The 14,400-nt window shown below is 48.3% G+C and overlaps 1 protein-coding gene across 8 annotated transcripts in view; it reads right to left on the bottom strand.

The window, feature by feature from the left end:
• Positions 1-331: 331 nt before the first annotated feature.
• Positions 332-14,400, bottom strand: part of ABLIM1 (actin binding LIM protein 1) — a 191,375-nt gene continuing 177,306 nt past the window's right edge. For all 8 annotated transcript variants that reach the window (XM_047073482.1, XM_047073481.1, XM_047073484.1 and 5 more), the window contains 8 exons: positions 14,010-14,101; positions 12,680-12,785; positions 10,240-10,304; positions 9,555-9,615; positions 8,486-8,493; positions 7,392-7,466; positions 6,390-6,470; positions 332-5,313 (listed from right to left, as the gene is read on the bottom strand). In XM_047073482.1, the coding sequence (XP_046929438.1) occupies positions 5,200-5,313; positions 6,390-6,470; positions 7,392-7,466; positions 8,486-8,493; positions 9,555-9,615; positions 10,240-10,304; positions 12,680-12,785; positions 14,010-14,101 (602 nt within the window). In that variant the 3' untranslated portion in view covers positions 332-5,199. The remainder of the gene's footprint in view (positions 5,314-6,389; positions 6,471-7,391; positions 7,467-8,485; positions 8,494-9,554; positions 9,616-10,239; positions 10,305-12,679; positions 12,786-14,009; positions 14,102-14,400) is intronic.

Raw genomic sequence — 14,400 nt, forward strand, 5'->3', positions numbered from 1 at the left:
TGTCCAGATGATGAGACTGTCACTGTTCTGTGTCACAAAACCAAATACCAGGTAGACCAGCACAGCCCCAAAGCTCTTTTCAATATTTTTCCTTTAGTCAACTTGGCCACTCCGGTCTGAATTCCTGGACTGTCCTGGAACACACCATTGCTATTCGTTGCATTCCCCCCTCCCCGCCAAAACGGCCTTCCTATGTGACAAAAATGCATTCCTAAAGCTTTGGTATTCTGATTTTGTTCTGGTCATAAGTCAGGCTGGTACTTGTTCAAATGGGACAGACCTTTCAAGGGAGCAGGGGAGCAAGAAAGGCAACACGGCGTGGAGGCATGTATGAACAGAATAAAGCACACACTTTATTCACTGAGTGGCGAGTGCACAACAGTGACACAGAGTATGGGGTAGGGAAGCGGCAAGTGCTGCTTGCGACAGGAGCGTGGGGCAGGTCGGGGCCATAAAGCACAGCGACGTGGGGCCAGCTGGCCGCCCCTGCCTCTGCATACTAGTATGTGGTATTCGGGGCACAGACGGACACCCACTCACTTTCACGGGGGACACGACACATCTTTCCAACAGCAGCTCTTCCAAATATTCACTTTCATATTTCTGAAAGGGGAGGGCAGGAAGAACTGGACGTCTTTTGACACTTGCAAAAAAAAAAACCCAAACTCCATTAAACCAAACTCAAAAGGAAAGGATGGTAAGAGATTTGTCTGCCACTCACAGAAACCACACGCATTTGTTACCAGACAGGTCTGTACACGGAACCCAAGAGGAACATCGATATCGTGGACAACTGTTTTCTCTTCCACAGGATAAAGAAACATGGGCATAGACCATCATCAAGTGGCTCACCACCTTTCTGGATGTTGGCGTAAATAGTATTGTCTCCTGCTACCTTTGGTGAATAGGTTCCAAAAGTGACTCATGGGATCCTCACTCTTGAGAAAGACACTTTGGGGAAGAATTTTATTTAATGATAACAATTGCCAGTCGATTACATCAAGCGTCAGAAAATGTTGGATTCGATTTTGTTGTGTCTGCATACATTGTTTCGGAAGTTTCTTTCAGCTTAAACGGACCACCTCCCCCTTTCTGAGTTTGCCATAAGTTACATTTGCCCAAACGAAAACACAAAAATCCACATGCAAAGCATATCCATCACCATCTCCTCATTGCTTCCTGGGCAACAAATGGAAAGTGATTTTTTCTTTTTTTAAAGGCCAAAGTCAACGTTTCGCTTTCTTTCATTACGACACAGTCGGGTAGTTTCCTTAATGTACATTACACTCTAAGGTGGCGTCAACTGTAAATCTCAAGCCTGAAATCATCTTTTTTTAAGAGAACATTCTTCAAAAGGGAGTACTAATGAGTGAGTTGTAGGGGCTTACTCACAAACACTTGGTTTATCAAAAGAAAAGAATTTCAAAGATCAAGAAGGTCAAGGCTGGCCGAGGAAGTGTAGACTGAACAGTGACCAGGAAGGCAGAAGACGTGATCTAAAAATCGAGCTTGCCTCAGAGGACACAGAAGGGGGGACGACACGGAGTTCCTTTCCTTCCACCATCTTTCCCGACAGTCAGAGAGAGGGCTCACCTGCCCCTTCGACGCGCAGGACGCTAACACCAAGCTTTTTGAAAGAATTTTTAGAAAGACCTACCTAGTCAAAAGTAGTGAATTTGAATTTTTTTTTAACTTGCAAAAGCGTATATATTTGATATAATCATCTGAGAAGCAATTCTTTAGAAAAAGGTGTTTGCTTTCAAGTGTAAAGAAATTAGGTGAAAGTTTTATAAACATTTCCAGCAAGACTTCTCTAGGTAGAGTTGACGGGCACAACCAGACTGAGAACGTGAGCTGCACGGGGAGTGCGGGCCACAGTGCCCATGAACTCTGGCTCTTCTGCGTGAGGTTGCACAGAACAGGCAGTTTACTGCTAGTTATTGAACGAGCCGCATGAAGAACGTTTCCTAACTAACCCAAACCAAAATGTGGGTGCACAGCGGGCTGTACAAGTTCCCAAATGATCTTCCCGTCTCCTCTTACACCACACAGGAAGACTAAATGGTATCGTGGCTCTCCTGGGAGAAACCGGAAAGGAAGCACTGACTTTCGTGTTGCCAGGGGCCTCTTTTGCTTTATGCAATCGGTGTGTGCTTAAGGAATTGCAAGTAGGCCCAACCCTCAAAAATGGAGCCCTTGGGGGACGTGCCAGGAGAGTTTGCCAGCTGTGGGAGTCCTTCCCTAGAGGGAACAATCTCTGTTCCTTTGGCTGCGTTAACGAGTGGAATTTCTATGTGCGGTGCAGAGTGGGGTTCAAGCAGAGAACGCGGAGGTCCTGCACGGTGGCCTGGACGTGCCGAGGACAAGAATGCTGAGCCCGGTTTTTAAAAAAACGGAGAGGCCTTTGTAGCCTGTAGAATAGATTTGGCAGTTAGGAGAACCAGGTTGCCCCACGGCCCATCCCTCCAGCTGGAATCTTCTGCCGGGAGTGGAGTCGGGGAACCCGCTCCACGTTATGGATGTCTACAACCCCTCCCCAGAGCACAGCGCTGCTCTGCCCGCAGACGGGAGGCTACTGACGTTTTCTGGTAATGCATTTTTGCATGGTGCAGTTTAAATGAGCTAGTACGCTCAATACGGAAAGAAGCTTCCCACCCCCGATCCCCAAGTTGGATGCAGAATTGAATTCAGAAGATACAGAAGTAGAGTTTCATTGGTGGGAGGTTTTGGTTCGGATCTTTAACTGCCACTGCAATTTTTCTCCCACTGACATTTGATCTATGTGCACATGGGTCATAATTCATTAACCAATGAAAACATGGAGGGCCCTTTCTTATCCCCGTAATGAAAAACTTCTCTCCACCAGCCTAGCACGGGCACCCATTTGGCCATGCTTGTGACTGATTACTGGGAATACCCTCTGGTCTCCACTCCTCCCACTGGGCCAGGGCAAAGCAAGGACTAGGATACGCGGGCCTGAGGCGGCAGGTGCAGGAGAGGTCGGAGGGAAGTCGGGGCGGCAGAAATACTGAACGAGGCAAGAGGCACTAAACTGCGAGCTGCGGTCCGGAGGCTTCAGACCCAGGAGAAGCCGGTCTTCTTTCGTCCACTCCATCAGAGCCACTTGCAAAACGCATTAGTAGGTCCAATGCGCGCGCGCGCACACACACACACACACACACACACACTCCTATTTGTGAGAACAGTCCTCAAACATTCAGTGTCTAGCACTGAAAGGACAGGCGGCTTTCGATCCCCTTGGGGAGGGTGCAGGACAGTGCTACTGAGCAGGCCCAGAGCTCAGCACAGCACCCGGGTGATGGAGTGCGTCACAAGTTAGAGGTTCGCAGTACAGGTCCTGGAACAAGTTTCCTTGCTTTTTACCACTGGAGTCAGTTACCAACTAGTTCAAATACTTGGTGCCAGCAGGAAGAACTTCTGAGCCTTTATTATCAGAGGCATAGGAAGAGAATTCGCATGATTTCTCCTTTGGCTTTAAAACAGAGTTTCAATTCCTAGGCAGAGCCCCCAGTGCACACGAATAAATGTGAAAGCCTCCCGTGTGTGGAGCTGGAGAGACCCTCCCTCATCCTACTCACAGGTCATTTGAGCCACGGCCGGAAGCTGCCGGGAACCGTGATGCGGTCTTACACGCGCGTTTTGGTGAAATCCTAGGCCCCGCTTTAAATCTCGTGTTGCCAAATTGGTGAACGCTGGTGCGATGCTCCGAGCTCCACACACAGCCCGATCGGAGGTCTGTTTCCTCCTCGGCGTGCTGCTGACCTGAGCTCCATCAATCACGGAGGATGCTGGCTTCTGACACCAACACCCTTCCACGAAGGATGCCTTGTTGGGTGCGGTGTAGCCTCACTCTCGCCCTTTGAGTCAGGCGCACGTGTGCAAATGTTCCTTGGAAAAGCTGCCGCCCGGCCGGACAAACGTTCAAGCAGAAATGAGATGTAAAAGTACACGCAGACTCCCCAAACTACCCTGGGTGCGTCCACGTACGCACACACACGCACGCGCGCGCGCGCGCACACACACACACACACACACACACACACACACACCATGAAGTCAACAGAGCTAGGCAAAGAAGGAAAGCTGAAAAGGCCAAATTAAATCAGTCTGAAGCAATGTACCCTGGAGTTGCAGAGATTGCAGAGAGAAAAGCGTGCCCTTTCCTTAGCCGACTACTGAAAAGACCTCAAACCCCCCCCCCCCCCAAAAACGCCGGTGGGCTTGATCGGATTCAGAGGATGCTGGGTGGAAGAAGGACTAGCGTGGGCGGGACACATTTCTTTGTTTTTTTTTTTTCTTTTTGCCAAGAGTGCCGCGGCCCCCCTGGGCAAAAGTCCTCTAACAGCACACAACCGGAGAGAACCTCTCCCTTTCCTTTCTGGGCGGTGGGGCCGGGGGACAGCTGCTGTCCGTGGTGGGGAGGCTGAATGAAGCACACAGTCTGAAGCAGGAAAAGAATGAAGGGAGATATTCCTTTCATTCCATTTCCCTCTCTTTCTCTTAAAAAAAAAATTTTTTTTTTTTTTTAAATAATAGCTAAGTAATTTGCCAACCAGGTCCTGGCAAACAGTAGAGAAAAAGGAGCGTGTTAAAAATGACTCCCGCTGCTATTCAGCCCCCTCGGAGCAGAGCTTGCCCGGTGCCCCGACGCTGATCTCCATCCTGCTGGGGGGCGCAGGTCGGGCTTCGCGAGGCCAGTGAGGACAGGGGCGCGCAAAGTGGTGTGCCCGCATGGATACGTCCCTCAGGCTCTTCCTCCTTAGCCACAGTGCTACATAATAAATATATTCCTACCTCGGAATTACTACAGCTGCTTTTTTTCCACGCGGCGTCCTAAGGGCACTTGCTGGCTCTTACCCATACGGTCAGCACTATTGTGAGACAACAGTTATAGGAACTGTTGCGTACATAAGGTGATGGAAAAAGGTCACGAGTGTGGGGAACACAGAAATTTCTATCCTGTTGCTTCTTGGCAAGTGTTGCCGGTGGTGGGTCCGAAGTGTGGCTCGTGGGCGTTTTCACCGGGTTTCCCCTTTCGTCGTTGCTGAGGGACAGTAGCTTGAAAGTTCTCCAATCAAGTCGGGGCCTTAACACAACATCTTATGTGTCACCGCCACGTCAGTCCTTTTTCTACCTGCTGTCTACGCGGGGCGGGGGCGGGCAGGGGGTGGGGGAGGCCTAGAAGAGTCTCGCTTTCTTCTTCATGTCGTTGCGTCTCCAAAGAGGTAACTTGTCAAATTCCTGTATGGACATTCCAAAGATTTCCCGAAACACTTCTGGGGCTAAGTGGCGCTGTGACGGGAGAAAAGATCAGTGGTTAAGTTCCGGTGGCCACCCGAATGGCCTTGAGCCCTGAGAGTTGCTCTCAAGTCTACAGGGGATCATTGTGAAGAGCAAGACAGAATGATGGCAGAGGAGTTTACTTCTTGAGCTTGTTAGCAGGCCCTGGCCTCACTGGATCCTTACCTGGTTGGCCCAGGGGAGGCACCCTCGCCAGGAGGCAAAAGAGCTCATAGAGTATTGATGGTTATTGAATATACTTAATGGTGATGGGACATAGGAAGGTGACCCATCACCCTAGAGGCAACTCCATTTCAGGTCGCTGGGATGTTGAGGAGATGCAGGGAACATGGGGCATAGTAATAAGAAAGCCAGAGAGACACTTCCAGAATGGTCTCCGGGGAGCTCAGCGGCAGGAGTTTTGGTGGATGCCTGGTCTGTGAGGAGGACAGACTCCACCTGTCGTCTCTCCTAAAAAGTTCCCTCAGGATAGCAGAGCCTTTATTCTCTGTGCCAGACTGACTTCACATACAAAGGTACTGCCTTTTGTCAGAGAGAAGTAATGATTCTTTTTAAGACTGGCAGCCAGAGTTTTTCTTAATTAAAATCACTCAGATGGAAAAGTATAAAGATCAGCATTCCGTGTCTAAGGAGGTCTCGGGTGTGTGCACCCAGAGAACCCTTCCACAAGGAATGTGGGAACAGCCAAGAGAGACACTCTTCGTCCAGCACTCCCTTCCCTCTCGCGACGAGCTGGACCCAGGCTCAGGGAAAGGTCAGGCTCTAGGGTATCTGAAGAAGGATGGATTCCACTCTACAACCCCGGCCATCAGGATGACGACATCGTTTCCACAGAAAATGACTAAAATCATACTGTGCCTCCTGGCTCATCTTTGGGGTTTCACCACACATTTAGGCTGATCTCTTAAGTGTATATTTGGGTTTTCATCCCAAGTTATCGCAGTTCTACCTAACACATGAGGTTGATTCTTTTCATTTTTTTTTTGCCTGGGGAAAGTTGGGGGAAGTGCACAGGTATCTGCAGTTGGGACTAGTTATTTATGTATTTAGTTAGTTAGTTAGTTTACCTCCAGCCTGGTTCTGTCCACGTCTCTTAGGATTTTGTTGCGCCCTCTGTTGGTCACCATCAGCATTTCATATGGAAATATCTGAGAAGCAAAGAAAAATACCTCTTCTAGAACACCGTTGTCCATTTTATTAACAAGCAGAATCTACCTAAAATCTAGCACTCCCAAGATAGAGCTTCTAAGACATTGTAATTATAGAATCTGAATGATGGGTGTTCCTCAAATATCCAATGGACAGGGACCAGTTCTCATACATTCTCAACTCACCATGTCTCATGTGACCCTGTGCCTTTGGAGGGCTTTGTAGAGTGAAAGAATACAAACCTATTATGTCTTGGGGGTAAAGGTAAAAATTAGAAGTGAAATGATAGGAATGTGGTTTATATGACAGGGTACCCTTGCAGGGTTCAACGGTCTCGTTCCATGACCGGCTCATGATTCCATGCAGCCAGGCAGGCCCAGAAGCCCTCTGGTGGAGGACACTGAGATAAGTCCCAGTTATGGTCACCAGGGAGCATAGCCTTGGGCACCTCTGGAGTTTCAGGATGGTCTGGAGCTAGGGTAACCAATCATCCCAGTTTGCTCGGCACGGAGGAGGTTCCTGGAATGCCAGACTTTCAGGGCTCACGCTGGGAGAGTCCTGGGCAAGCGGGATGTGTTGGTCACCCCATCTGGGGCGGTCTGTGGGTGCCCCACTTTGCACTGGGCGTGCCTCGCAGTGCTTGTACCAGGGGCCAAGTACAGAGCTCGTAGGAGAGGTGTGCTGCATTTCACTGTGGATACATCATACCGCACCCAGTGAGGGCTTAAACCTGTTGACTCAGTGTGACAAAACCAGTGGAGAGTCAGGGTACTCTGTGATGTGGCTTGTGTGATGCATCAGCCTGGAAGCAAGTGGACCTCAACACTGAGTGTGATGGAACGGCAGAAAACCAAATCTCTTCAGGGTGATGGCCCGGTGTGCTATTCCCGTACGAGAGCCGGGAGAATGGCTACACTTGCCTTTGGTTCCAACATGTTGGGCATGGACACCCCCCGGTCCATTCTTGTCCCGGACATGTGGCCGTCTGGGAGAGTCTGCAACAGAAAAGCCGCTTTAAGGAGCACATGACAGCGTGGGGAGCTGAGGGGGGAACCGTGTGGCCTCCCCAAACTCCCGGTTTCTGTCTCAAATCCTGTTTTACAGATGTGCCATTGTGATCACCATAAATATTTCAAAAATGAAATCCTTTCTGCATAAGAGCAGGGATACTGGGAATACTGTTCTTCTGTCATTAAGTGGGGAAAGACCCTGGCTTAATAACTACTGAGGGACCCCTGGGTGGTTCAGTCGGTTAAGCATCCGACTCTTGATTTCGGCTCAGGTCAGGATCTCCTGGTTCTTGAGATCAAGTCCCAGGTCCAGCTCTGCACTGACAATGCCGAGTTTGTTTGGGATTCTCTCCTTCTCTCTCTCCACCCCTCCCCTACTCATGCTCTCTCTCTCTTTCCAAATAAGGAAATAAACTTTAAAAACAACAACTATTAATTCCTAATTGAGGCTCCACACATGAAAGTATACAGTATATTAAAACATTTCCAAGTCTGTGATTCTTTTCTTACTTTACTCTGAGTTTTCTTTGTATTCCCCCCCGCCCCCATCCTCCACCATGATTTTATAAGGCTAGGGTCTAGGAAAAAAGAAATGGTACCAGACAGGACAGGAATTTCTTTTCGTTTGGGACCATGGGAAGGAGGGGAGGACCCAAAGCTAGGAGTGGTTAAAACCGAAAGGGAAAACTTCATGTGGGCAGACCCTTGATGTTGGTCCACTTCTGCCACAGAGAGGATGCTCTGAGGCCAGAGCAAGAGTCCTCGGACACCTGGCCTGGTTCATGCCACGTCCCCAAGGCCTGCGGGGCCAGCTTGACGTGGGCATCGGGCATTCCTGATCCTTACGGCTCCTCACATCTCCGGGCTAATGAATCAGACCAATCAACCCAAGTTAAGAATCTTCTCGACAGAAACCCTTCCCTCGAGCCGCCACACGAGTCTGGACTGGTAAATGGATATTTTGCTGGCGTGGTCAACAACTTGAGAAAGACAGTGTTCCATACCTGGTAGTCTAGAAAGGAAAGAAAAAGAAAATTTCAGAAGAGAAAGATCAGAGAAAAACACGACACATTAATATACAATATTCTACTGCAATTCCGCAGACATTCTACAAGGCACCGTGTTCTTCTCTCTGCTGGGGTCTCTGGACACGCTGTCTCCCTGAAGCTAGGAGATGCTACTCCTGTTTCAGTTATCAGTTAAAACACCCTCTTTTTCACTGAGGCTTTCCCCGACACCCTGAAGGTATTTCCGCCTTCTCTGCTTACAGCATGTATCTCTGGAAGCTTCTCTCTTGTCACCTCAACCTGTCCCTGTGTCTCACTCAGTCATGTGCATTTTTTTTTAAATAATTTTTTTTAATGTTTATTTATTTTTCGGAGATAGAGTGGGGGAGGGGGATAGAGAGAGGGAGACACAGAATCGGAAGCAGGCTCCAGGCTCTGAGCTGTCAGCACAGAGCCCAACGCGGGACTCGAACCCACAAAGTGCGGGATCATGACCTTGGGCTGAAGTCAGACACTCAACCGACTGAGCCACCCAGGTGCCCCACTCATGTGCATTTTTTTTTAATGTTTATTTTTGAGAGAGAGAGAGAGAGAGAGAAGAGAGAGAGGCACAGCGTGAGCAGGGAAGGGGCAGAGAGAGAGGGAGACACAGAATCTGAAGCAGGCTCCAGGCTCCAAACCGTCAGCACAGAGCCTGACGTGGGGCTCGAACTCGTGAACTGTGAGATCATGACCTGAGCCGAAGTCAGACGCTCAACCGACTGAGCCACCCAGGCGCCCCTCATGTGCATTTTTGATAGGAGGGCCGTGTCTTGCTTAGAGTGTGCCGTAACTCCAGAGATCTATGTGGTGGAGTGCTCGGCACATGGCAGGAGCAATGAATTCATTCTTACAAACTCTGCTTCTCTGGTCTCATTTCAGGGGTGACGCTTTGCGATTTTAATACATGCTCCGTGAGCTCCCACAGGCTAGCTGCGATCCGACTTTCGGAGGGCAGACTGCACGAACAGAGACCATGTATTTGTGACTGCACAGCCAGTCAGCAGTGTGACCGCGATGGCCTTACCTCGGACTCCGCCGCTGACGTCCCCATAGCTGTTGTACTGAGCAAAGTCTGTGGAAACAGGCTGAGATGAGGAAGAACAACACATCGTTAGAAAATCCACTCCACCGTGACGGTTTTAGAGCCAGGTGAAAAGAAAGAGAGGATTTACAAAATCCTAAGAGTTCTTCCCAAGCTGAATTCCTGGGCCCTTGTTATATTTCTTCTACTATTATGGAATCTCTTTGTCTTTCGTGATGCCTCCGATGCCAGCAGGACCTGGGTAAGCACGTTTTCTTTTGCCAATAAATAAAAATATGTTTCTTCACACAGCTACGCAATTACATTTGTCCTATGCTTTGGGGGGAGGGCGATTGCAAGGAACTTTCCTGTATCTTTTCACAGCAGAGATAAGGGCTCAAGTTATTACTTTTAGCTTGAAATATTTGCCACACGATCAATTAATGTAGTCTTCCCACGAGCTTATAGAGGTTATTTTTCCATCTACAGTCAATTTCTCTTTCTCTCAATAGAACTATTTTATTCTGCCTGTAACTCAAAGTGATTTGCCACGATATCAGAGATTATAATTTTCTTCATATCCTAGGACTGAGATCATATTATCAGACATACTCAGACAGTATGTCAGCACTTCATACCAGGTCTGAAGAAGGAATAAACTCAGGAACAATTCATTGAGAAATCTTACCCGGTGAAGCCCATTTTTTCCATAGCCTGGGAGAGATGAGGTTTTAGATGATAGAGCATGTGAAGCTGAATGAGAAAAGGTAAAAAAAAAGAAAAAAAAGAGGAAATCAGAAGTCCAATTCTTAAAAGCTTCTTTCTTTTAAAAGTAAACTCTATCCCTAATGTGGGGCTTGAACTCACAACCCCAAGATCAAGAGTCGCATGCTGTACCGACTCAGCCAGCCAGGTGCCCCCAGAAGTCCAGTTCTGTAATGAAACTGACAATTTATCTTCTACCTTACAGAAGAGAAGATCCATAGAAAAATGGAAAAAAATAACCCAGATAATGTTGGGCTCTAATGTTCCTGAAAGGCCACCACATTTGGGTCATGCAGGGAATGGATGGAGAAGGAAAGAGTTCCCTGATGCTGCTTTATCTCCGAATCCTCAATACAACCTAATGATACCATTATTATTTCCATTTCATAGAGAAATAGGGGCTAAGAGAAGTTAAGTATCTTGCCCAAGGTCACTCATCTTATAAACCGCTAAGCGATGATCTGAACCCAGGGCTACCTGGATGCATACGTTCATGCCCCATTGGTCTGGCAGCAATAAGTGACCTGAAAGCCAACCGTGTAAATGTCATGCTCTCCTGGCCCACCAGGAGAGGTGTGGGATAAGCCACCCCATTCATGGAGTCTTCCCATTAATATCCCATTAATCAACAGCCTCGCACTACATCAACTATGGGGCTTTCGGGGGAGCAGACCCGGGTTTGAGTTCTGGCTCTGCAACTTGGCACCTCTCGGGATTTCATCTCTGTTAGTCTTTGTTTCTTGACTCATGTAGATATAGTGCTATATATTCTTATAGAACAGGGCTATAGAGTTAGACGGAGCTCTGAAGATTAGTAAACCACTCAGTGCAAGATGGATGCCAGTGAGGCATCTCGGAGAGGCAGCCGGGCATTCCCGTGCACTCCGGGGTTATAACACTCGGACTCCTGAATCCTAGTTTTGCTAGTTACTAATAATGTGACATTGGGTAAGTTACTTAAATTTCCTGCTCCCGTCTTCTGATCTATGAAATGGGGATGATAATAATAACATCATCGACTTCAATGGCATGTTGTGAGAATAAATGAAATAATGTTGAACACAAGGGCTTGAATGTAGTGAACATAAAACATACTGTTAAAGAGACTTTTAGAGGGACAAGTACACACTAGTTGAGAACACGGGAGAAGAAATATTGTGGGTTAAGAGGGCACTGACTTATGACAAATATAAGCAGGGGGAAATATACTGATCAACTATTCCAGCCCAGTGTGTAAGTAATCTCCTTCAAAAGTATCAAAAACAACTCTGCTTGTCTTCAGCTCTTTCAGTGAATATCTGAATGTAAAATCACAATGTCTTGAAAATGTTGTTCAAGGTCTCTATAATCAAAAAGCATTCTATTCTCTCCCTCCCTTTCTTTTTTTTCAAAGTTTGTTTATTTTGACAGAGAGAGACAGAACAAGCTGTAGAGAGACAGAGAGAGGGGGACAGGGGATCCAAAGCGGGCTCTGTGCTGACAGCACAGAGCCCGATGCAGGGCTTGAACTTAGGAACTGGGAGATTATGACCTGAGCCGAAGTTGGACGCTTAACCAACTGAGCCATCCAGGTGCCCTGCCTTCCTCTTTTTTTTAAAGAGTAGAATAGTCAAAATGAAATGAACTATAAGGGCTTGATTCACATTGTCATACAGTGTTCCAGATTAAAAGGGTAAATCAATTTCATCAAACGTTAAGAAGTCTCTTGCAAAATCAAGTTCCCTTGAGCCAAAAATCATAGTTCTTCTCTAATGGAAGTAAGGTAAGAGGAGTTGAAAGTACATGGGTTTAGAAAGTCTGAGACCCTTTCTAGGGTAAGAGAATATCAGTGGCTACTTCTGTGTGTGTGGATGTCCTCCTCTCCCAGCAGGGGGCATAAAACCCAGAAAGACACAAGATCCTGATTATGTACCTTCTTCCTTCCCTGCCTGATCTAGACCTCTCAGTGATTGAGCTTTTCCTTTATGTTTACTTCTAATTGTGCGTGTGTGTGTGTGTGTGTGTCTGTATTCCATACATTACAGATATACGTGATACACCCGTGTCTCTAAATGCTCCAAAAGCATCTGTTCTCTGTAAGGATTTCCTTTCATGGATTCCCTCTAAGATGAGTATTCTGAAAAGACCCTCAGAAAATCCTCCCAGGCCCCCCCCCCCCCCACTTCCGTCATGAAGAAGATACACATTTAAGGAAGAACTACGGCATCCTCGTAAGCTAAGCTGACACGCAGTGGGTTTCCTGTACTTCCTTTCACGGAGAACACACCAGAAGTGTCCCTGCCTCTCCTGGAACAGGCCAGGCAGGCTCCCTGCAGGCAGGGGGCCAGCTCCTGCTGGGAGAAGGCAGTGGGTCCGCTGCTCACCTGAGTTGATGGGAGAATCGTAGCGACTGGCTGACAGGGACGACCTCTCCCGGCTCTCCTTCTCCATCTCCTCTTTCAATATCAACTGCCCCAGGCCTGAGTTGAGCTATTCACAGAGAAAAGACACATAAAAGAGGAGTGCACAATTATGGTCACAGATGGCAGTTTCTGTTTGAGAAGGTCCTGCAAGAAGTTTCTGACTCTAGAGTGAACCACCCAGAGGCCGGTGGTTCCCCAGCGGGTAGGCCAGGTTTTGAACCTTGAACCCCTCTTAGCCTTTTTTAATGTCAAGATACCATTCCCCTAGGCCATGTCAGAAGAATGTTCTCTCTCCTCCGCCCTGCCCAGCGTGCCCTGAGGTGACCTCAGGAGGCATGTGCGTATGCCGATTTTTGAAGCACAAAGGGGAGTTTGGGGAGAGTATCTTTAAAAAAAGAAATTACACTGATTTGTATAAAAACAAGAAAACACAAGTAGTGTATGCTCGTTGCACAGACTTCAGAAAATCTAGAAGGAGAGAAGAGTAGCCCGTAGTCCACCACTCAGAGATAACCACCATTTACATTTTGATTTTTATCCATCCTGTATTTTTCCATGCGCATATTATACAAAACTGGGCTCATGCTATAAGTGCAACTTTGTATCCTTTCCCTCCATACAACTAGTATCTTGTGCGTTTCCCATACGCTTAAGTATCTTTGGAAAATGTCATTGGAGCGGATTCATTAGTTTCTTATTGGCGGGAGGGTATATAATTTCCTGGCTCCCTCTACCCCAGGCTATAACGGACTATCCTTCTTTTGGTCTTCTGGGATGTTGTGGGAGGGGTATAATGCGGGTTTCTTGGTGGCAGTCCATTTTGTCCCTTCCCTCCTGGCCCACATCAACATATTAGGTCCTCCAAGTCCCGAGGCAAGACTTGGACAAATACTCAGTCCCAAGGGAATTCCTTCGGCAGAAGCTGCTCTGGGGGAAGGAAGGCAGGTGTTGCACCACATGGGTGACAGCGTGGCTCCACCCGGCCCTTCAGCACCCTTTCAACGTGTGCACTGCACACACACGCCCCACGCGGTCACGCTCTCCTCACAGAAGCTCGAACATTCCACGTCCCCCTGACCTCCAGCTTCCAGGCCATCTCTTCCGGAACCCACTAAGTACCCTGTCTTATAGTCACCTGAGGCCCGTCTTCAGTCGCCTACCGGATTTCGGGCCCTTTGAGGGCCGGGACCACCTCTCACTCCCTTGGTGGCTCGCCCATCGCATTCACTGAAACTTCCGGGTCTATGGAACTGAATTGGAGACTTTGCAGCAAAGTAGCTTAAGGACAAACCTTCATCAGTTGCTCTTCCTGCAGCTGCCGGCGCCTCAGAAGCTCCTCGTCATCTTCCTCTCTGCCACTAGGTCTGCGTCTCATGTCGGCTCCTAATTCCACAGCAAAGACAACTTCTCACATGAGCCCCATGGCAAGGGGATCTTAAGGCGATAGTCCACCTGCGCTCAACTTGTCCCAATGGCAAAATCGGCAGCAGTCTTTAACGTTCACGAACAACACAAGGAAAAGGGGGCCCACCGCCGACTGAGCCCTGCGGGTGGGTTTCTCGCGACGGGGGCCTCCTTTGACAGGCCAGCTCAACGCGTGATCTGGTAAGGCATGACCTTTGGCCTCCCGACAACTGATCTGCTCAGTTAGAACTTGGCGTGCCCTTACGGCTGGGGCTCAG

Source organism: Lynx rufus, unplaced genomic scaffold, assembly GCF_022079265.1.
Source record: "Lynx rufus isolate CCGP_SWC_20201006 ecotype Redwood Valley unplaced genomic scaffold, mLynRuf1.p SCAF_11, whole genome shotgun sequence".
NCBI lineage: Eukaryota > Metazoa > Chordata > Mammalia > Carnivora > Felidae > Lynx > Lynx rufus.